This window comes from Saccostrea cucullata, unplaced genomic scaffold (assembly GCF_032062105.1).
Source record: "Saccostrea cucullata isolate Sc308-1 unplaced genomic scaffold, CSIRO_AGI_Scuc_v1 ctg31, whole genome shotgun sequence".
Classification (NCBI taxonomy): Eukaryota; Metazoa; Mollusca; class Bivalvia; order Ostreida; family Ostreidae; genus Saccostrea; species Saccostrea cuccullata.
In genome coordinates, this window is record NW_026918875.1 from 914,675 (window position 1) to 938,786 (window position 24,112).

Genomic DNA, 24,112 nt, shown 5'->3' on the forward strand with positions numbered 1-24,112 from the left:
GACAAAATACTCAAGACCGACATTTTTTTGTTTCAAGGTTTATTATGAAAAGTATTTTGAATTCTTTACAAAAGCTTCAGATACCAACATCATTTCCTCCTCCAATAATGGAGTACAGGTTATACATGTACCTCTCATGATTGTCAGGCAAAATGTAATTTTTGATTTCTAACAGTCTTCTTCATAACATATCTATCAACTTTTAGGACAATACCGGTAATAATATTTGTATATTGCAAATGGACCTATAGTATATGTATTGAAATTTCTTCAATTTTTGAACATTGAAGTCAACCTTTTTTGCACATTGAAATCTCTTTATCTACTCTCAGAAATCATTTAAGATTTTGTTGCATTTTCAATTCCTAAATTATGTATTTCACATGTATGTGAATCACCCTTTAGTGAAACAGTCCTCCTTGTTTTTTATAAAGTCTGAAGTCGAAAGCCCTGCCCAAACAGCCTAATAAACTGTTTCTCTGATTTCCTAGTTGAAATGGAAGAAATCAACTCCTTCTTTGAGATTCAGGGATTCCAGATTCTTCTCAAATTCTCCTCCTGTTAAGCCCTGCAAATAATTCAGAATGGATAACATAAGCTTGATTACTGATTATCTAATTCAATAAATTTTAAAAGATGAAACAATATAGCAAAGAGAATTTAATACGAAAGGAATGTTGTGGAAATGCTTGTCATTAATTTGAGTGAAATTTCACAATCAGGAATGAGTTTATCTAAATTGATGAGTTAAATGCTTAAAAACATTGCAAAATTGATTTGAAAAAAAAATTTGGCATTTAATTGTATTAATTGTCAATAGCATATCTTATTCTGGGTGTTTTATTTAAAATTATTTGATGCCTGTAGAACAATTCACCTTATAATTCTTTTCATTAGTAACAAGGAAAATAAAACAAACTATATAAAATAGCATTGTCCTCTATCAAACTTAAAATGGCACAGTGCTCCAGTTCAAATTTTAGTTCGGGAAATTTTAGTTTGGGAACTTTAACTCGGCTAGAGTTTTGGGATCTTTCAGAGATGTATTTATGTCTTTGCAACTGTATATCAATAATTATTTCGTTTTCAATAAGCACACTAAAATCACCCTACTAGAATATGGGCCGAATGGTTGAGAACTTCAATTTACTACATATATCTTCATTATATACACATATTTGTAATTGCGCTAAAGTAGAATAAATTGGACAGCAAACATTTTGACAGTGATTGGAACTTTTGTTCCCTTATTGGGTTTAAAATTGAGACACAAATTACAAGTGTAAAAATTGTAATTAGTTTTAAAGGACATGCACATTTCTTACCAATTTCATGCAGATAATGAATGGTGGCTTGGCAGACTGGAAATGAACAATTGGAACTGTGGGTTTTATGTTCATCTGTAAACAGAGATGGAAGAATAATCAAAGATTTATTTGTAATGAATTGTCAATACTCATGTGATAATGGAAAGATCTAAGCAAACACTGTGGGGCACCTAGTACAATCATTTTGACAACGTTTAACCAAATTCAGTTGGCATTTTTTTTCTTTCCCTGACATAAATGTCGCTCGTTTTGATCTCTTAATGTTAAGTTTCCACAAAAGAACAATGGCCGTCCCTGGACAAGATCAGACAGCATCGGGTGCCTCCTGAAATGAGCCTCCAAATATTTGTTTGATATTGAACACCATGACAATGCATTGCATTGTGTTTTGTAGAAACAGAGTCTGCAGGCAAGCTATTGTCAATCACCCAAGCAGAAGTCAACTTTTCATCTGAACCCTGTTTCAAACATGTCCAGTGCTTTATTCAAAATTCTTGCCATTATTTCTTGATCACAAGTTTTAACAACCCCCTGCAGTTTTCAGTGAAATATGAATATTTTTATTGTAATAAATCTATTCAAATCTATTCCTTGCAAAATATGAAGCTGTTGCTTAGAGGGATTCATAGGTTTTTAATTTGATCAAATGTGTTTGTGTTGACACCTCCCAGCAGCACTGTCCTGGCTGAAGATCTCTAATTACACCCATTAAGTCCCTAGTCATTCAGTTAACCTTTATCTTTCATATTTTCAAGTTAATCATGTCATTTAATTATAGCTGAAGCAATTTTTGAAAGGGAATCTGTCTGAATTCTTGAAAATGTTACAATGCATTATTGTAGCAATTTACACTGTATTTTATCAATATGCTGTTCTGAATTAGGAATTTCTGCAGATAAGTAATCAAAATTGCAGAAATAGTTGTTCATAACTGAAACATTTTAAAAATAAATGTATGATAATACTTTAGTGAGGTGAAGATTGTTTCTGTTACTTTTGGTTTGACAATTGTTGCACTCAGAGTCGAGAATGAGTTCAATCGGCACCATGCACAAAGCAGAGCATCCCCTCACAGATAGCATACCTATAAATCAACGCAGCTTTGACATCAATTCCGATGTTAATTGCGCACTTTTGTTTTGCACATCACTATCTTACTAGCACAAACAAACACACGCAGGCAGGTCATTCTATTTCCCCTCCAACTCTGTTGTGAGTGATAACTATACATGTAAATACAGTCAAACCTCATTGACTCAAACTCGATGGGACTGAGGAAAAACTTCTATATAAATATATCCAAGAACCCTTTTTTGGAAATGTATATAGGGTAAAAAATACTTGAAAGAATTAGTGGTTTGGGCATCCAAATCACTTCAACATATCCATGATATAATATTCTGTACCTTAGATTCATGATATGTATAGACTCCACATTTGATCTTCTTGGGATCCACATCACAGAAAGCTGCCACCTGTGAAGAAAAATGGATGTTAAGTACAGTGCTAGTCCCAAATAGAACTGTATACAGGCAATTACTTATTTGAGTTAATATATAATCTTGTACTTCAATAGGACAATTATTTTTAAGAATTTACTTCACCAAAAGTATATTTCTATGGATTAATTGAAAATATTTAGAAAAATTATGTATAGAATATAAATGTATCAAACTTAAAAAAAACTACTAGTAAATTACTTTTTTATGAAGAATCTAATTGGTAGCTACCTCAATTTGTCTTTTACAACCTTATGATATTATTCTAAAATGTTTATCATGTTTTGCTTTTTTTGCACCTATAAAAAACAATAACAAGGTTGGTCATTTCTTTGTAAATCTCCAAAAATACATTTAGCACTTGATGGACAAGTACCTGTCAAAGGTCAGTCTAAAGAAGGCAAAAACCTTGTAAGACTTGTCCCAACAACATAGTCAGACAATGTCCTAGCATAGGTGTACAAGAAACCCAACAAATCAGACCACCTACTCTGGCAAATGAGGGTTAACAAAGGCAACTTAAACCCTGTTTGTGACATTCATCATGGCTCAATAAAATCTTTTGTGTTCTAAAGTACAGTTTGAAATTTGATTAAAATTGTTTCACATAGATGTCAAATATTTATGTATCGGTGAAAAGATGTGGAACAACTTTAATGACTACAATTACACGAATAACATTTCAAAACAACCTTTTCACCAAAAATCACTTTTACTTTAGTTGACACTGAAAATGATCTGCTTTCATTGGTTACAAGTTTCTTCTTGAACTTCTAAAGGGGAATAAAAACAGCTGAGTGATTTTGAAATCTAACATACTATCTCAAAATCTCTAGATTTAGTGAAAATCTCATGACAAAATGCCAATCGTTTCGTATTGTCTTGAATCTTTAAGGTCAAGGTCATAGAGATTTTATCTTGACAGTTTTTAAAGACAATATTACATGAACTTAGAACTTTGAATTCTTAATTTGTAGTTGGTATGCAGACTTTAATGCATAATTTTTCAAAATAAGTAATGTAAAAACAACAGTCTTAACTTGAGGTCAAGGTCATGACTACAGTCTAGGGTCATATATTGCTATACCACATAAGTTTAACTATACCATTGATGAACTATACCTTTAATGTACAAAATGTTTCTTTAAATTTTTATCCAGAATAAAAAAGCACCCACTACATTCAATTTAATATACAACATTAATAAATTTCTTTATTTGTCTAATTCCTGCATTTCATCCCACCCTCACTTAAAGATAGACCAAGAACAAATGCATGATACAAAGAAAACATCAATTAATGTGAATAAAATTAAATTCATTTAATAATATTTAAATCAGTGAAATTCAATTTTAAAAAATATAGCAATAACAAAAATTCACTATTTTATAAAGAACTTAAAAAGAAGTTGATTTTTCATTTTAAAAAAAATCATAAACATGTATGTACAAAAAGCAGATGTTTTTTTTTTAAAGGGACATCATACAAAATTTTAAAAATAAAAAGAAATGATACCATTTACATGAATTTTTGAACCAATTTTCAATTTCACAAATTCATAAAACTTCAATAAAATTCATTTCCAATCACCTATATTTAAACCACTTCAATACATTCAATCAAAGCCAAATCTCCAAACTAATGCATTTCTTAATGTAAAACCATCATAAAAGGTCCAACAAAGCAATCCAAACAATTTCAATATCATTAAAATCTCAGACTTTTAAAAACTTTATTAAAACCTTAATAGTTACATGAATGCTGATAATAATGCCGTACTGAGTAGATCACCCTGCTACCCTGTTCACTTGTCATTTACATGTGTAAAAACTTCCCAAATACAAAGAAGTTAACATTCTCGAAACTTGCTTTTATTGAAGTCCATTTTTAACTGCAATACTTAATTGGAAATAAAATGGCTCGTTGCATTTACTCTAGACTTATGAATCATACATTAACCTTTGTGAGACACATCTCCCTTTGAACAGTGTATCAGACATCAATAAAATGACCACCAAATAACTCCATTCAAACATAAAAATGATGGAACATTATATGATATCTGCTGAATAAATGTCCATTTAAAAATTGCTCATCAATTTATTTGCCATTTAATGTGTCATAGCTGAAAAACATTTTTCTTCAGTTGTGTGTTTTCAAGTGCCTTTGGAATTCAATTTGTCTGATTTAAAATTGCCATATCCATCACAATAATTGATATTTATTTTATTTTGAAACTTATAAAAATAAAATATCATTTGCATTTATAGATTTCAGTTGAATTTATAACTTCTTTGGCATCCGTCTGGGAAAATTGATATTTTTAACAGTACTTAACCTAAATCCACCTGCTGTAAATTGCCTTTGAAGTTACCATAAATTATGAAGGTCCTGACATTCCACTTTTGTTTTAAATCATTCTTTGAAATAGAAAACACTTACAAAATTCCAACAAATGTTAAAAATTCAGATTTTTTTCAATGCTCTATTATAGTTGATATGTGTGTATGCTGGTAAATGTCCCTAGTGGTTTTGGAATTTCCCAATTTAAAATGAGATAATTGAATCTAATCACATTCAAAATACCTTATCAAGGAAAATAATTTACAGGTATCTTTATAGATCAAAAGGAGGCTTTAGATATGGGGACAAAAACAATTTTAAGGGGGACCTAAAAAACTCCAGCGGGAGAAAGGACTGACACAAAGACTCTTGTAGTGAGATAAACTGGAACGGACAGCTAGACTGCAGAATGGGGGGAGAATTTAAATGGTTTCTGACCATAAAAAGATACCATAGATCACGAGAGACTTGTAATATGAGCCTCTCTCACTGACCAGCAGATGGTCGGACATCTTGGTCGTTCCTTCAATCATTCCTGAAACCAGGCACTGGGCAAAGCTTGGCTTTGTACTCTTATGTTTTCCTTTCATTTGTGAGAAAATCGTAAATCTTTTCTCAAATTCATGATATCCCCAAATAATTTCACTGTCATTAGAGTGCTCCATTATAAAGCTAACCCAATATTAAGAAGTTAATTGGTTTACTTTACAGGTTGTGATTTTGGGTTACCGGACCTCAAAAGAACTGACCAAAGGGTCAGCCAATTGTCCCTGCTAAGGTCAGGGGTGAATCAGTAATTTTTGACCAGACATGCCCAGTGTGAAGTGATCAGAATAAAAGTAAATGAAATTGGATACCCCCTGTCCAATTGGCGACAATCTACTGCGCATCAATATTTCTCATTCCTCAAGATACAAGACATTTATGGGCAGGATGATTTATCCAAAAATTAGTTTTAATGCATTTTCAAATCAATGGTAACAGGATTTTAAAGTTTATCTTGACTTGGCCAGCTTTTAGTACTAGAATTTAGATTTCAGATATTAATTTTTTACTTTAAGAATAAATCTAAAATTAATTTAAAAATAAATCTTTATGTAAAATTACCTGTTGTCAATAATTAATATACAAGAGGCCCAGGGGCCACATCGCTCACCTGAGCACAAAGGCTAGGAAAAAGCAGAAATCAGATCAGAACTGAAAAATTTACTGGGGGGGACTTTAATTTTAATACTACTTGAGAATGCCTCCATATCAATACAGCATATATATGACTTTGCTGTTCTTGAGAAAAAGATTTTTAAAGATTTTTTAAAAACATTTTTTTCCTATATATTACTTCGTAATAATTTGAATTTGATTCCCCATTGTTTCCCTCCCTTAACCCCAAAGGGTCATGATTTGAACAAATTTAAATCTTCAATACATAAGGATGTCAATATGACTAAACATAGCTTTTCTGTTCTTGGGATTTATCCCTTTATTTTCCTATGTAAAACTTTGATCCACCATTGCGTCCCCACCGTACCCTTGGGGTTATGATTTATACAAATTTAATTCTACGCTACCTGAGGATGCTTCCATATAAATATCACTAATCATGGCTTTGCTATTCTTGAGAAGAAGATTTTTTTAATACATTTTAATGTAAAACTTGGCTCCCCCATTGTGGCCCCACCCTACCCCTGGGGGTTATGATTTGAACAAACTAAAAATCTACACTACCTGAGGATGATTCCATATAAATATCACTAATCATGGCTTTGCAGTACTTTGAGAAGAAGATTTTAAAAGATTTCCCTATATACATGTATTCCTATGTAAAACTTTGATCGGCCATTTTGGTCTTACCCTACCCCCCGGGGGTCATGTTTTGAACAAACTTGAATCTACGCTACCTGAGGATGATTCCACATGAGTTTCATCTTTCCTGTGCCTATGGTTCTTGAGAAGAAGGTTTTTTCCTATATATTCCTATGTAAAACTTTGATTGCCTATTGTGGCCCCACACTACCCCTGAGGGTAATGATTTGGACAAACTTGAATATACACTACCTGAGGATGAATCCACATGTATTTCATTTTTCCTGGCCCAATGGTTCTTGAGGAGAAGATTTATGGAAAATGCTATTAATTTTTTACTAATTCATAATTATCTTCCCTTGGGAGAGTGGCCCTTCATTTGAATAAACTTGAATCCCCTTCACCCAAAGATGCTTTGTAGCAAGTTTGGTTAAAATTGCCGCAGTGGTTCTTGAGAAGATGAAAATGTGAAAAGTTTACAACGATGATGACAGACAACAGACAAATTTTGATCAGAAAAGCTCACTTCAGCCTTAGGCTCAGGTGAGCTATAAATGATACTGTTATTGAAACAAACATCTTTAACATGTCAAAAAATTTTAAAACTCAAAAGCACAAAATATCATGGTAACATTACCTCTATATAAAGCCATTATCTGATAGGCAGTTACTCATCCATCTGATATCAAAATAATTTTTTGGGAGCTTTAAGTTCATTTTACAATTTACATGAACTTAGGGACATGTTTCACAATAACAAAAATATACTAGTATGTTAAAAGATGCAAAAAATACCTGTGCCTTTATTATCAAATTTATTATTCATCAAAATACAATCTCCGGCTCATGTTTTCATGATTTGCTTTCAAATTATATTTCTCACTATAAGCCTGTAAAGAAGCCATGATTCAGTACACAATTTATATACATGCACGTCTATCAGCATGACGTTTTTCCAGTACTCAAATTCAATGCTCTTACATATACCGGTATTATATTTCATTGTAATTGCTACTTTGCCTAAAATGCAAGATCCAAGTCAGAAACATTTTTTTCTGACCCCCCCTTCCCCTTTAAAAAAAATCCTGTGGAGAATAAACTTGTTCAACTTCATAATCTGTCAGAATAAAGTCTTTTTTCTTTTGAAATCTCCTAAAACACTGAATGGTTCTAATCAACTATGTCTTAAAGTGAACTTATTTCAAAAAGTCCTATGCCTTATATCTCACGCCTCTCTGCATCATATTTTATGCTTTTTCATCATTTTGATAGTTTGTATAAAGTTGTGAATTCTAAATACAATCTTGACACTAGGTGATGAATAGATTAGAGACCTAGTATTAAGTTTTATAATCCCTCTTTTAAAATTTGTCTGAAAAATTTCATATAAGGAATATAAATAATTTAAGAAGCCCTCTTTTGTAACGATTTCACAATGGCTGGCCCGAAGGTGTCTTTGAAAAGTGTTCCATCACCGACAACGAATTTAACGAGGCGACAGGTTAGTTGGAATACCTAATTGATACGCATCGTCAAATTTCAATCTTTGCATCCCATTAACATCTCTAATATAAAACCTCCACATTTGATACTGGTTTGAGACAGTATAAAAACAGTCTTATGAATTTAATATGGGTGAAATTAAAATGAAATCAGATGGACATGCATTGTGTTATCAACCTGTGTCCTTTTAGCTTGCCAGCGGCGGTCAAAAAGACAAGCAATAGAAAGTTTTTGGACGAATGTTTAAGTATTAATAAAAAAGTTTGTTTCCTAAGCTTGGACCTGCTATTGTTTGAATACAGGGGGGTCTTTGGCAACATGTGTTTGGGGTCATTCTAATCTAAATGCAAAACACAATGTACACATAAACTTTGGCCAAACCGATCAAATTGTTGAATTAAAGAAAGAAATCAAAATTTAATCAAGTAGAATACAAAAGGATATTTTTTAATTAAAAAAAAAGAATTTGTTTAATGGACCATTTCTAACAGATTTTGTTATCCTAAATTCCTACAAACACACTTTGTATATCATGATAAAAATATAATATGAATTGGGGAAAACAATGACTTTTTAAAAAATTTAGTACAGTGTATAAGTGAAGATTACAAATATAGCCAACAAGAGAGAAGATGAAAGTTCAACATCTTTAGAACCAGCAAGTTTGTACAGTCCACATTAAACTCTCAAAAAATGGCATCATATAAAACATTTAAAAAACCATCAAGTTTCAGCTTAAAAAATGTCAAGATTCTATAAAGAGCTCATTATCTCATCCTGTAATGTTTGACACTATTTGCCAGTTCACCTGAAAATGACAGAAACCGGACCAAATTTACGACCTTATTTACCCTCATTAGTTCAGGTATGCGCAGGTAAAGTTCAGCCGGTGTCAGACAAGAGCCTACTTATCTACTCTCCATTTTCACTTGACCACGCTGTAGCCAATTCATTTGTTTCGCCCCAACAATTTTAAAACTGGGGGATAAATCTAATTTTTGGATCTTACCGCAGGAGGAGCTTTCATGTTGGGGGATATTAGCCATGGTCAATTGTTAAATACACATGCTCCTGAATATCCCCTGCTAGAAATTAGAGGAGATTTACATACAATTGTTCTCATCTTGTTTTCTTCCATTATCTTTGTAAATTCTTAGGCACCTGCTGGAGATTTCAATCGTGATAAGCCATTTGCATATAATTTTGAAGTTGTAACTAGATTTTGTATATAAAATTTTGCATATTGATAAACAGCAAAAAAATCTCATCTCCTGCACAGTTAATAGCATGATTCATTGTCACTGGCCTTTGGTACTAAATAACTGGTAATTAAATCATAACCGATCCATGTAAATTGTCTGTGTATAAAATAAATATTAATTTTTTTCACAATTTACTGAAAATATCACCAAATATAATTCGTCCATCTACATTTGTGACTACAATTATTAAAGCATTTTCCTGTAAGATGACACTTAAAGGTCCCATTAATCACCTTTTTTAACCTATTAGTTCTGACATTTCTTATCATTCACTATCTGCATCAAATTCCAATGACTGTCGTACAGAAACATGAACAAGCCAAAGAATAAACAGCCCATTTCAAATGATCTAATTTTGATTTGTTCAGTTTTTTTGTAGAATCTGTATGATATTTTCACCCATTAAAATCATTTACAAATGTTAAAATTATTTTCTATTTTTCATGGAATGGGAGTCTGAATGCATGGCCTTGAACTGCACAACAATTTCCACTGACAAAAAAAATCTTGTTTTTCTGTGTACATAAATTCAGTTGAAATGATAATACTCAAATTGACATTAAACAGTATGGTTCTGATAAAATTTAAAAAAAAACAGTTTTGATGAAATTCATTGTCCTCTTTTACACAATGTATAGATGCTTTCTGTTTTCATGCTCTTTTTTTTCTCTTTTCATTGGGATTTGTTAAAAAATTCTTACTTTTACAACTTGTACATGTAGTAATCTTTTTTATTTTTATCACTTTTGAACCTGGCATCTTTTCTAAACACATTTCATTTTTTATCCAACCATTTTAGAAAGGAGCAGTACGGACTTTTACTAATATGTTATTTTCTTCTCACGTCAAATAAACTCATTAAAACAGAGGTAAAACTTGTTAAAAAATGAAGTCAATTTAACTTGTCATCTAAAGCCTGTAAGTGTAAATCCTTGGATCAATATAATCATATTAAGGGATTTCAAATGTGTTCCTGAATGATGTTTAAATGAGGAGCCCATTAACATCAAATTGATCATCTTTCTCTTTTACACTCTCAATAGGAACAAAAATTTTAAACCCAAAGAAAAAGATCCATTGATGAAAAGCCTCAGAACAACACTTTTTATGATTTAACTTTCAGAATTATTTGTACTTTAAATGGTACTTCTGGAAACTGGGAATCAAACCAGAGATTTTTACCTTGTGCTTTAATGTCTATATAATGTCTTTGAACTTAAAATTAATTTCACTGTTAAATGTCAAATTCTATGAAACACTGAACAAATATAAAACATTTTGTTCTGAACATTTGCTTTGACTTTTATATATGAAATAAATTATACACTACCAGAAAATGTCTTCATAACTGGAATCTATAATTGCTCTGTATATGTTTCTCACTATCTGATTTTTTTAACTTTCATATTCTACATGCATTATGCTATTATGAATCTGCACCAAACCTCTTTTTTTCTTTTCCCCTTTTACAATTACATCTATGCACTCAAGTTTTAGAACAATGCAATTAAAACTTGATGTACATTTCATTTTTCAAGCATTAACACTTGGTGTCAGAAAATCTACAAATCTTGGCAGAAAGTGATTTAGCTCTTTTTAAAAATGTTATAATTACATTGAAAATCTGTATCAAGAGAAATGTTCTCCAGCTAAAGAGTACGAGAATATTTTAAAGTTAAAAACTTTGTTACATAGAAGTCACAAGGACTTCAGGTTTTGCTTCCTTATATAACTGAGATTCTTCATATCCTTACAACATAGTTCAAAGTCTTCTACAGACTTCAAGAATGCTTCTTAATAACTAAGATTTCCTAATAAGCAAGATCTTGAAATCTGAGTTTTACTGTATTTGCATTATTTGAATATTAGGGAAAAGAACAGGGGGAAAAGAGTTAAAACTTACCTTCTTTTGATTGGCTGTTGTCAAGGATCTGTAAAACTTCCTTCCTTGTTTCCCAGCATTCCAGATTGTAAATGTCTCCCACTTCTCTATCACCTGTTTCTGGACATACTCCATTCTTATCCTCCATATAGAATCTCTGGAACATACACTATTTTTGCAACATTGATACAAGAGGTCACCTGAGTATCATGCAACAACTTTCCAACAATTGAAATTAGTTCATGTTTTAAACCAGATGCCATGAAATTCACAATTTTTAAAGAGGCACCATTGCTTATAATCATACACTTAGCATGCTTACCCTAGTTACTTAATACCTAGACTGAGGTAAATCAGAGTAAGAAAAAGAAAATGCACTTCTACTTTACAACCAGTTGTGCACCCCATCCCAAAGGAACCACTGATCCTGGGGCCACATATTTCAAAATTTTGAAAATTTTATCATGAATTTTATTTCATCATAAATGGTTGATTAATACCGATGAGCAGTTTTCAAAGCATTAATTCATGAATGATTTCATGCCAGGGGCATGACCCTGGCGTGAAATTAACAATTTTGCTAGATGCACCTTTCTTCATCATAAATATATATACTTGGATCATTGGCATAATACCCAGGAGCTAAAGAAAAGATTTTAATGTATTTTCACTATATAATCAAATTACAGAGCCCTGCCCCAACACCAGAACCCCTGACCCTGGGGCCATAAAATTCACAATTTTGGAAGAGGCACTCTTGCTCATCATAACTATGTACTTAGTTAGTTTATTTAATACCCACAAGCACAGAAGAAGATTTTCAAAGAATTAATGCATTTTCACTATATAATCAATAGAGCCCCACCCTAACACTAGAACCCCTGCCTCTGGGGCCATGAACTTCACAATTTTGGTAGAGGACTCAATGCTCATTACATTCATGCCAACAGTTTGACTGCTTGATGTCCAGGAGTAAAGAAAAAGATTTTTAAAGATTTTATTAATTTTAGTGGTTTAGGCCCCACCCCTCAGGCCCCAGGGGGACGGGGACCATGAAATTCACAATTTTTGTTCCCCTTCACCCATAAATGCTGTATACCAAATTTGGTTGAAATTGGTTTGGTTTCAGAGAAGAAGCTGAAAATGTTCAAAACACAGGACACACAACGCACAACGACGGACAAAAACGAATAACAATAGGTCACCTGAGTGACTCAGGTGACCTAAAAATAGATGTATATACAGAAAAGAACAAATGCTGATTTTTTTAATCTGTGACAAACACCCAACTTTTATATGAACCAAGAACTAAAGATCAAATCCACTGAACAAATACTAGCATTGTGTAAAAATGTAATTGTACCATTTCATACTGTATCATAAAAATTGTGAACCAGATGCTATTATAATAGCATTTACAATTTTGATCATCATAACTATACACTTAGCAGTTGCTTAGTTTGGTTATTTAATACCCATAGGCCAAAAAAGATTTCAACAAATCAGTAATATACAATAATTGTGACCCCACACATAACCCACTGATCAGAATTTTTAAAAACATCTTTGCTTTTCAAAAATATTTGATTAATACCCAGGATGCAGATTTACAACATTACGTATATTTCAGCTTTCTTATTTCTATGTAAAACTTTGATTCCCCTATATGTGGCCATGCTTAATACACCCAAGAAGAAAAATTCAAAGATTAATGTTTTTTCACTATAATGTGTAATCTACACTACCTCAGGATGCTAAAATCCACAATAAGTTTCAGCTTTTCTGGCCCAGTTAGTTTATTTAAAACATAGGAAGAGAAGAAGATTTTTAAAGATTTTTCCTATATATTTCTATGTAAAACTTTGCCATTCCCATAATTTTGGTGGCCCTTGCTCATCATACCCCCGGGTAGTTTATTTAATTAGGAGCAGAGAACAATTTAGAATTCATGTATTTTCACTATATAATCTGCCCCGCCCAGTGGTTTTTAAAAACAATTTTTAAAGATTTTTCCTATATATTTCTATGTAAAACTTTATTTAAAACATTGTGAAGATTTTCAAAGAATTCATGTATTTTCACTATATAACAATTCGCCCTAACACTAGAAACCCTACCCAGGATGCTTCCACAATAAGTTTCAGCTTTTCTGGCTTAGTGGTTCTTAAGAAGAAGATTTTTAAAGATTTTTCCTATATATTTCTATTAGGGATGTCAAAATTGTCAATAATTGATATTCGAATAGTTTATTTAAAACATAGGAGCAGAGAAGAAGATTTTCAAAGAATTATATTTTCACTATATAATTAGAGCCCCGATAAAATAAATACATCTTGCATTATTAAATATATATATTCACTCTCCTGTCAAGTAGTGTTGAGTTTATGCCATTATTTGGAATAAAAACTAATGTGGAGTTCGGTAAATATACTGCAATTATATTGTTTAAAAGAAATATTGAATAGTATACATCCCAAATGTAATGATTGTTAGAAAATTAAAAAGATTCTTTAGTATGTTCCAGATTGATTATTGAATATTGAATAGTATACATCCCAAATGTAATGATTGTTAGAAAATTAAAAAGATTCTAGGTCACAGTATGTTCTAAAGATTAATTATTGATCGTATCATAAAAATTGTAAAGTCTACACTGATAACTCCTACAAATTTATACCAAGCATAACAATAATAACGGTGAAATATTAAAAACAATTAGGTTTTGCAAATTATGATTTCCTGATAATGATTTTTAATATTTACATAAACAAGGGGTCTGTGTGTTTACTGTAAAACTATGTCCTTACAACAATACAAGCTGACTGTAAGTACTGGATTTTTAAAGACTATATATACTACTAATTAAGTGAACAAATAAATAAATTACTCTAACAGATACACTCTTCACACCTTTAAGGTAATCCAAGAGGAGTGGTTTTTTTTTTAATTTTGTACAAACTTTATTCAATTTCTAATAAAACTTGCCAGGTTTTTCTCTCTTTTTAATGCTTGTATACTTAAAAACGAATATTCGAATCATAAATTTATATTCGAATATCAACTCATCGAATGAATATTCGAATATTCGAATATTCGTTGACATCCCTAATTTCTATGTAAAACTTTGATACCCCATTGTGGCCCTGCCCAACCCCCAGGGGTCATGATTTGTATAATTTAGAATCTACATTACCTAAGGATGCTTCCACATGAGTTTCAGCTTTTCTGGCCCAGTGGTTCTTGAGAAGAAGATTTTTAAAGATTTTCCATATATATTTCTATGTAAAATTTAGATTCCCCATTGTGGCCCAGCCCAACCCCCGGGGGTCATGATTTGAACAATTTAGAATCTACATTACCTCAGGATGCTTCCACATAAGTTTCAGCTTTTCTGGCCCAGTGGTTCTTGAGAAGAAGATTTTTTAATGACCCCACCCTATTTTTGTCTTTTCTTGATTATCTCCCCTTGTGAGTGGACTGGGCCCTTCATTTTAAAAATTTAAATTCCCCTTCACCCATGAATGTTTTGTACCAAGTTTGGTCAAAATTGGCTCACTGGTTCTTGAGAAGAAGTCGAAAATGTGAAAAGTTTACAAACGGACGGACGGACAACGGACAAAATGTGATCAGAAAAGCTCACTTGAGCCTTCGGCTCAGGTGAGCTAAAAATGGTTCACATTGATGTCTAAAATCTTTGCTGCATCCCTAGTGTTCTCTACAATATTTGAATTTAAAACTGTAATTGTGTAACAATGAGTTTCCATCAGCTGATGGCATTATCTTACTCAGAAATGGAGAAGGTGGTGGCCCCGGGGTGGTACCGGTACATTAGGAGGTCTGCATCCACCCGATATAGTCCCCCTCCCAACTCCAAGTGCTGCAGGAAGAAGATCAAATCCTCTGGTACCCCCTGTATCAACATCACAGATGATGAGGAACATTTCAATTACTTTTTTGAAATATAAACTTTGAAGTGAGGTTAAATTTTGTGTATTAGTCATACTATAAATTACTTTTACAATTTCAATGATAAGATTAGCACTGGATAATGCATTCAAATTTTATAAATATTATTTAAATTGCAGTATGGTATTTATGTACAGAAACTTCAATTTATTTACTAAATTTGAAAGAAATTTTAAAGTTACTTTAAACATTCATCAAAACTGAATACCTTTCCACCCTCATTGAAGCCTCCAACTTTGTTGAAAACAGCTCGATGACAAAACCAAGTGGGCATGATGAGAGTCGGGCCATGAGAGGTGTAAATCTTCAAAAGAAAAAGCCCCACTTCTCACAAAAGGTGTCAATTTTCAAAGAAAAATACATCACTCACAATACCAAGTCTTAGACTGAAAAATTAAGCAATTGTTCACATTACATAACAATCTAAAACTTGATCCTGCACCGTATTTTCTGTTTTTTAAATGAAATAAAAAATAAATAAAATAACTGTATAGAATTTCATTTATCTTTCTATGTCAAGCTGTCAGATGAAGTTTTTGTTGTGGATATTACTATCAAACATGCAAGTGACACTGAACTGCACAGCATGTTAGCCAGTGGAAATTCAAAACCATGTCACATGCTGCAGATGACTTCAACTTTGACCTCCAACTTATGTTTTGCTCTGCTGTTTTGTGTTGCTGCCAATTCTTGGCTGTGTTCCTTGTCACACATGCCAACCAAATTGAAATACTTGCTAACTGATTTTTTCCAGAAAACTAGCATGTTTATTAAAACCCATTTATCAAAAAGTTTGTAAATACAGACATTTGTATTGACTGAGAATGGAGAATCTGCCTGGCTAAGTGACAAATGAGGCTTCACCTGCAGCTTCTTTTTCACACCTTAATAATGTTTAGTTTAAAAATATCAGCAGGCAAATGCATAAACTTTCTTTCAACAGTCTCAATTAAATGTAAACAATTTTTATACTGCAAATATTTATAAATGTGTACCGGTATCTATTTACATCTGTAACTTACATTTAAGTACATTTATATAAGCAATCATTTATTAAAAATCTACATGAACATAAAACCTTAATTTTAAAATGAAGTTTTGACCAATTTATCAATATTAAAATTATAAAATACAGTCCAAAGGTTTTAAATAATTCTTTTAAATATTATGTATAAACATAGGTAATCAAAGATTACAAAGCTCATTTCCACAAATGTAATCTTTTAGTAGGGCAAATATCACATCACTTCTTTTTTTCTAATGAATGAGTGCATCCCTAATGGATCAATATCCATGCAAATTTGGTTTAATTAGGTCTTATATTTACTTGAGAATGGACCTGCTTCATAAACTTTTACCTATTCACTTATCAAGGAAAATTTCTGTCAGTCCAAAGATTTGGAGCAATTCTGGAAGAGTCAATCCTTAGGAGCATCATCCATTCAAGTTTTATATAAAAGGTCATAACATTTTGAACTACTGTAGTCCAAAAACTTTACCTTGTTGACTCATCAGGAAAATAGGTAGAGCTTCTAGTTACTTGGGAATGGATCTGCTCCTAAACTTTAACCTGGTCACTTATCCAGAAAATATCACTGAGATCCAGCATCCGAAGTGAGTCTGTAAGTGTCCATCTCTAGATGCATCATCCATGCAAGTTTGGTCCAGGTAGGGCTTCAAGTTACTAGGTAATGGACCTGTCCCTAAAACTTATACCTTGTCACTCATCTGGAAAATATAGGTCAGACCCAGCATCAGAAGTGAGTCTGTAAGTGTCCATCCCTGGATGCATCGATCATCCATGCAAGTTTGGTCCAGGTAAGGCTTATAGTTTCTTGGGAATGGACCTGCTCATTAAACTTCAACTGGAGCATCGACGCTGAAACTGACTCCGATGTTGGAGATAACTATAGCATAAGCTCATCTCGAGTTCATTAAGGTGAGCTTAAAATGTATGTAAAATTAATTCAAAGTGTAGCTAGATGTATTTACCTGTGAATAAAGTTGACTACTGGTCAGATTATTGGCCCAGTGGGTAAACCTTTCTGTAGACCCTTCCGGTTCTCTGTGGAACCTGCTTCCTATAATCTACATAGAAGATAACTGTCACACGATAACTTTAGAGGAATTTTTAAATATCAATTTTCAACTAAAGACTTCATTAAATTGCCAACAAAATGAAATATTGGTTCCACTGTTACAGAGATGCCTTGACTTACACTCTTTGGTTCAGATTTAGCGGCCTGATACTGTCTGGACACTCTGTCAGGGGACATCACATCATCCTAAAAATATCAAAGAAAACAAAATACTGTATACAGGATTATTTTTGCCCCATGTTATCACCCTTTTACACTTGTTAACAATTTTGGCCCATTTTAAATTCGTCCAGTCAAAGTTCTATTTAAGAATTTATATTCTGTTCTTTGAATTCGCCCCATTTTAAATGCACCCACTTGTGACAAGGGCGAAAGGGGCGAAAATTTCCCTGTATACAGAATTGAATTGTTTTACCTGCAAAAAGGTGGAACATTTGCTTAGAAAACTTACAATGTCCTGGAAACACAAGTAGGCCCCATTACTCTGTTCCACTGCTCGATTCTTTGCATACCCAACTTTAAAGAGAGACAAAAGACATGATATCATTTTGTTACTTGTCATCTGTCTCAAAACACAAGGGCTTTTCTGAAATAATAGCATTGAAAAAAAATCTGTAATATGTTTTATTCATTTTGCAATATTTTTTTTCTGACTGGTTTTTTTTTTACGATTCGATTAGAAGTAGGTTTTGTAAATGAAATAGAAATAAAAGTAAATGAAATAGACATGCCTCCTCTTGGACTTGAACTATGACCTCCTATGATGACAGAAAATGACTTTTGCTTCAGAACCTCCTTCCACTCTTCCAGTTTGTTAAGAGTCCCATCCTTTCATATGTAAATATTATCAAAATATATAATTACGTAAATAATTACATGAAAAATATAATGTCAGTATTGTTGACAATGTATGGCACATTAAGGTACATGTATAAACAAGTCAGTAATGAAGTGAAAATGATATGAGAAAATCATGTTAATTATCCTCATTGGAATAAAAGATTTTTTCATAGCATATATACACTGTACCAGCTTAATTTCTACATGAAGTCTAGATATGTACAGTAGGAACTTACTTCTTAATTCAGTGATTTTTCTACACTCAATTTAGGTCCGAATATCGGCCCTTTCCCCTCTCAAAAATTACCGATTTTTTCCCAATATTCAACTGCTTTTTTCCCAAAATCAAAACGTATTGTTTTGGTTATATTGATTTTTTTAAGTACGACTTATCTAAAATGGAACGCTATTGTTTTTGGTCATTCGGACGCTTAAAAATTCATAGTTGCCAACTCACCCGATTTCGTCGGGTCACACCCGATTTTTCAACCCATAACCCGATTATTTTTTATGACCCGGCGGGTCATGCTTATCACCCGATTTTTGCCGAACAACCCGAAAATCTCCCGATTTCTGGATTTGGTTCGTAAATTAGGTTGCACTTTTAACTACCAGTTACAACCCAAGCTTAGATCTACGTAAACAATGTCGATGGATTAACCATCAGTGCAGGTGTAAACAATTAACTGGGTGTTGTTTTGACAAATCAATGTTTGAAGTCAATTAAAATGGCTTCCGATAGAACTAGATCGTTATCAGGGCCAACAGGAACAAATTGAACCAAACACATGTCTCTGATTGAACCAAGAAAAAGAGAAACGATATTTATGTATACTGGTGTCTCATTATATCGCGTTACTTAATCCTTTTGCATAAAAAGTGCTATTCCAATTTTTTACTTTTAACTTTCATAAAAAATATTAATAAACCAATCTATGGACTAACTTTTTAGTGTAAAATTATATCCCAAGCTTGCATCGTTTAAGTTATTGTCTATTTTTAAAACAGGAAGTCTTATTTACCTCCAAAATTGGAGAGTCTCATTGTATCGCGGTATGGGAAAACATGGAAACTTGTAGATTACATGGACCTCAATTTTTATTTTTGAATTTACTGTGTAATTCTACAGAAAAAGAAAATAAATATACAAACTTAAGACCTTTAAGAGATGAGCTATAGTATAATTTTTACAAGGTTATAGATTTAATGCTTAAAAATAATCAAAACGTGACTGAAAATCTGAAAAATTACGTTTTTTTTAAATAATTTTTTTCAAACGAATGTTCCATACTTCTTAATCATCAAAAAAGTAAACATTCAGACAACATAAACATATTGTCCATCAATAAAAAGAATAAAGACTATGTATCCAATTTTTTGCGACATACCGCGATACAATGAAACCCGCGATATAATGAGAATCGAGTATACATATCAAGGAATCTTGGGAAGAAAAAAAACTTTCATTCTAGATAAAATAAAGTGATCGAAGACAGTGTGGGCCTAACTTCACATTTAAAACACATTGTAGTAGTTAATTAATTAACAGAGAGAAAAAAAGAACTTCAAAACTGAAATTGGTATACTTTCAAATTTAGCAGAAACTGAAAAGGCTTTTTTTTTAAAAAAAAAAAAAATGCACAGTTAACTTCAGGTCAATACTGAAATATGAAACCTTCAATTCTCATTTTTTAACATGTAAATTAAATCAAATTATGTATGAATGTTTTGTCATAGTAAATTAAATCCTTTTTCAATAAAAGAATTCTTAATACACAAATACTTTGTATATATATATATATGTATAAAATTTAATCATGGTAAATATGCCGTGAATGTCGTTACGCGTTATGACCAGATTTTTTACTTTCCAAATCTGGTCATGACCAGATTTTTACATGCTGGAGGTTGGCAAGTATGCTTAAAATAATGGCGAAAAACAGCAGTTTATTTGTGTGTTTGCAAGACTTGGAAAAACACATCGATCATGTGGATGTCAAACTATCGTAAAAAATTTAAATATTCATGTGAATCGGTTAAACGTAGCTTTATTTGTAAATTGCAAGTATTAGTAGTTCTACAACAAGCTTCCTTGATTTCACGAAATTTAAAGTGTTTCTTCATCCTGTAGATACGAGCATTGCAGAGAAATACAGCAATACATGCTTGTAAATCGTGTCAAGATTATTCCAGCTCCAATGCGAGCAATAACGAGAAATCGGGAATGATTTTTTCTCAATTATGTCTACCATTATGGCAAAAAATGGAATATAGGACAATCAAAGAACAAAAATGAAAGAAATTAAAAATATAGAACTGTGTCCATTTTGTTGAAAATTTTGTAGCAAATAAAGTTATTAAATGATATTAAATTTACATATATATTTTATTTTACTTGTCAGTATGAAGGCTAATTACAATCTTATTGTTTTTCCCAATTTGACACAAATGTCGACAATTTTTCCCAACTGAAAAGGCCCAGGCCCCTTTTAAAAATTGTAGAAAAATCACTGTAATTTATAGAAATTACATTTATGCAGTCATCTTTTAATGAAAATCTTAAATGAAATTGCAACAAAATTAATTTGCTGTGCAGCAAATCTGACATGTGCTATCAGTGACCTTGAGATTCAACCAGTGAGAGAGAATAAATTGAAGCAATTTGGACCCAAATTGGCGGAATTTGATTTCTAAACAAGTTAGCGACTTAGCATAGACTTGATTTAGCACATTTCTTAATGTTCTTACATATGAATATATGTGCAAGACATTTAGTATTGTACCGGATTTAGCGGAAATAGCTTTCAGAGAAAGGCACCTAAAAGAATACACAGCTAAATGTAATATGTTTACAGTATTTGTGAAAACAATTACATTGACATTTATGGGAAACATAATAGTGGATTATAACCAGGAGGACTCGAATATGATGCTCTACCTAAAGTTAAACTCGTATGGACGAAGAAGAGGACTCACTGTTGATCCATCATTGAAAATGGATACTTCTAGGTGACCACTAAAATTTTGATCCCTAACAGCCCTTAAACATTCATCAATCCATTTCTCTCCATTGTATACAGGTATAATGATGCTCTGAAATTACAAAGTCCACACAGTATATTCTGAATACAAAATTTAAAATGACTTTAAAATTGTCAAAAAATAAAAACAATATAATATAAAAGTACATGTACTTGTTTCTGGTTTATAGATATTTACACAGTCCCTACTAATTTATCAGTGTTGATATCTCTTTTATATATTAGTACGTATATAGATATTTATAAACCAAGACCCAAGTACATGTTGTGACACTTTGTGACGAGGCGACGGAGCTGCACTGTGAATAGTTTGAAAATTCCTTCCGTTTTATAAAATAAATTTCATCAATCTGTATTTATAAACACTTACCACATCTGTCATACGGCGCTGTATTATTTATTTTCGAATTTCCGGTCAAAAGATTTGCAGGCAAAGAATTAACAGCTATCATAGCAGTAAAACTACTTTCATGGCTTTAAAACTCTTTTCAGTGAGGAAATTCGAAATACAAAACTGATATTTATTGGATGTCGATCCCGAACTCTTTTAGCTTGTGGTTTATACAATATATTTAAAAGAGACGCAAAATCTCATTTCTGAATAAGAAAACTTTCTTTTAATTTGGAAAATAAGATAACGCATCTTTATGATAATAAAAGAGTGTATTTGCAACAGGAAATAATTTCTTTTGATTGTAAAATCATGCACCTAGATACACGTAAAAAAGATAGGGGTAAAAAAGAAAGGAAGGAAATGCACCCTTGACTCCAATATAACGTGTAATATTTGTAAATGTATTCAACCAAAAATATGATTGCCAAGCATTTCATAAATTAAAAACAATCAAATAACAAAAATTAATAGATGCAAAAAGTTTGTGTGTGTGAGAGAGAGAATGTGTGTGTGTGTGTGTTTTTTTTTTTTTTTTTTTTGGTTCAGTCGCCTACAAGATGAAAATCGTAATATTGAAACTTTATTGCAAATTGACAGGACACTACCAATCAAATTTCAAAAAGTGAGTTGATCGATGCAAAAATTGAAAGAGGAATTCAGGGAACTAGTTTTTTGTAGAATATTTTTTTTTTACCCCCAGTTCAGTTGTCCCAAGCCTGAGGTTGAAAATCGAAATTCCAAAACCTTATTGCACAGCCACATCTAGAGGACACTCCGATCACTGGCACATTCCAAAATTTGAATGCAATACTGTTAAATATGTTAGAAGAGTTCTGCATGAGAAACAGACTCTGCAGAATTTTTTTCATGACATCCCTTACCCCCTACCCTCCTTCCAAGTATAAAAAACGGAAATATGATTGAACATCTACAAAAACACCAGTCATAAATTGCCAGGGTATATTCCAAAAATTGTATTTATTTTAAGAGTTCAAGGAAACGGAAAACAGAAAAACGCCCAAAAAGTTCTCGTATATCTTACAAGACAGTGTAAAAAAACCCCTCACAAAAATCTTTACGTTCCCTGAACTGTCAGTTTTTGCATCAACTAAGTCAGCTTTGCAAATGCAAATTGATTTTCTTGAAACGTTTGGAGATCACCAAAAATGCATTTTTGAATGTTCACGTACTCGATGCCGTAGAAACCCGGAAAGGGGCCGGGTTAACCCCTAGCTCAATAATTAGTCCTAGTTCTTGTTGAAGGCACACCCAAATTGAATGTGTTTGATTGTACCCACCCGTAACTGAAATTGTTTCCTACCAATAAGGTAACAATTTCACTCCCCCCCCCCCCCCGGCACCGTGTAATTCATGGACTGGAGTCTTGGAGTGGAGTTATGGAATGGAGTTTGGAGTGGAGTTTGGAGTCAATTTTTGGAGTCTGAGATTTTCTTTAAACATAATTATGCAGAACTTTTTTTTCAGAAATTTTGTATGATTGTGTTAAATATTCTAAAATAATCTATTGGCAAAATAAACTAATTTAATAAATATTTGGTACATTTGTATATACATTGTAAGTATGTGGAGTTATGGAGTGGAGTTTGGAGTCAATTTTTGGAGTCTGAGATTTTCAAACATAATTATGTAACAAATTCTTTGAATGTAATATTAATTATTTAGTATGTTACCTAAAACACACAGTATATCCTGTTTAATTAAATTTAACTGTTATATCAATTATGAAACCTATTGCTTTCAGTGCATAATTGGAAGGTGATTAAAACCCCTAATCTAAATTATATCTTTCTGTCACATCTCTGTTATGTCTGTTAAAACTTTTACAGGATTTGGACCACACAGCTGTATATGTAGGTTAGTAAACTGTTACAAGGTTGTTTGATTTTTGCAAATTTGTACACATACATAATAACCTCTATCATTTTTATGTAGTTCTTATAAAATAATACCCTAAACATTCTGAGAGTATTGTATAAGGGATACAAGTGCCTTACAAAAAAAATCATTTAAGCAGAACACACTGCACCCTCTTTTCATTTTTTTTTGTATATTCAAAAATTGTCACATATGAATATTATGGCAGTTCCATGTTTTGCAAGGAAACGGAAAAAAGTAAAATAAAGTGCACAAA

At 32.1% G+C, this 24,112-nt stretch overlaps 1 protein-coding gene across 1 annotated transcript; it reads right to left on the bottom strand.

Annotated features, from left to right (window-relative positions):
- Nucleotides 1–41: 41 nt before the first annotated feature.
- Nucleotides 42–22,081, bottom strand: LOC134273852 (UDP-GlcNAc:betaGal beta-1,3-N-acetylglucosaminyltransferase-like protein 1). Its single transcript, XM_062756076.1, has 12 exons — nt 21,937–22,081; nt 21,502–21,618; nt 18,417–18,513; nt 18,137–18,201; nt 17,806–17,871; nt 17,579–17,674; nt 15,795–15,890; nt 15,406–15,530; nt 11,642–11,777; nt 2,735–2,803; nt 1,326–1,400; nt 42–568 (listed from the first exon to the last, which is right to left on the bottom strand). Exons 1-12 carry the CDS (start codon nt 21,946–21,948, stop codon nt 488–490), a joined length of 1,035 nt encoding a protein of 344 aa, XP_062612060.1. The 5' UTR covers nt 21,949–22,081; the 3' UTR covers nt 42–487.
- Between the last annotated feature and the right edge of the window lie 2,031 nt (nt 22,082–24,112).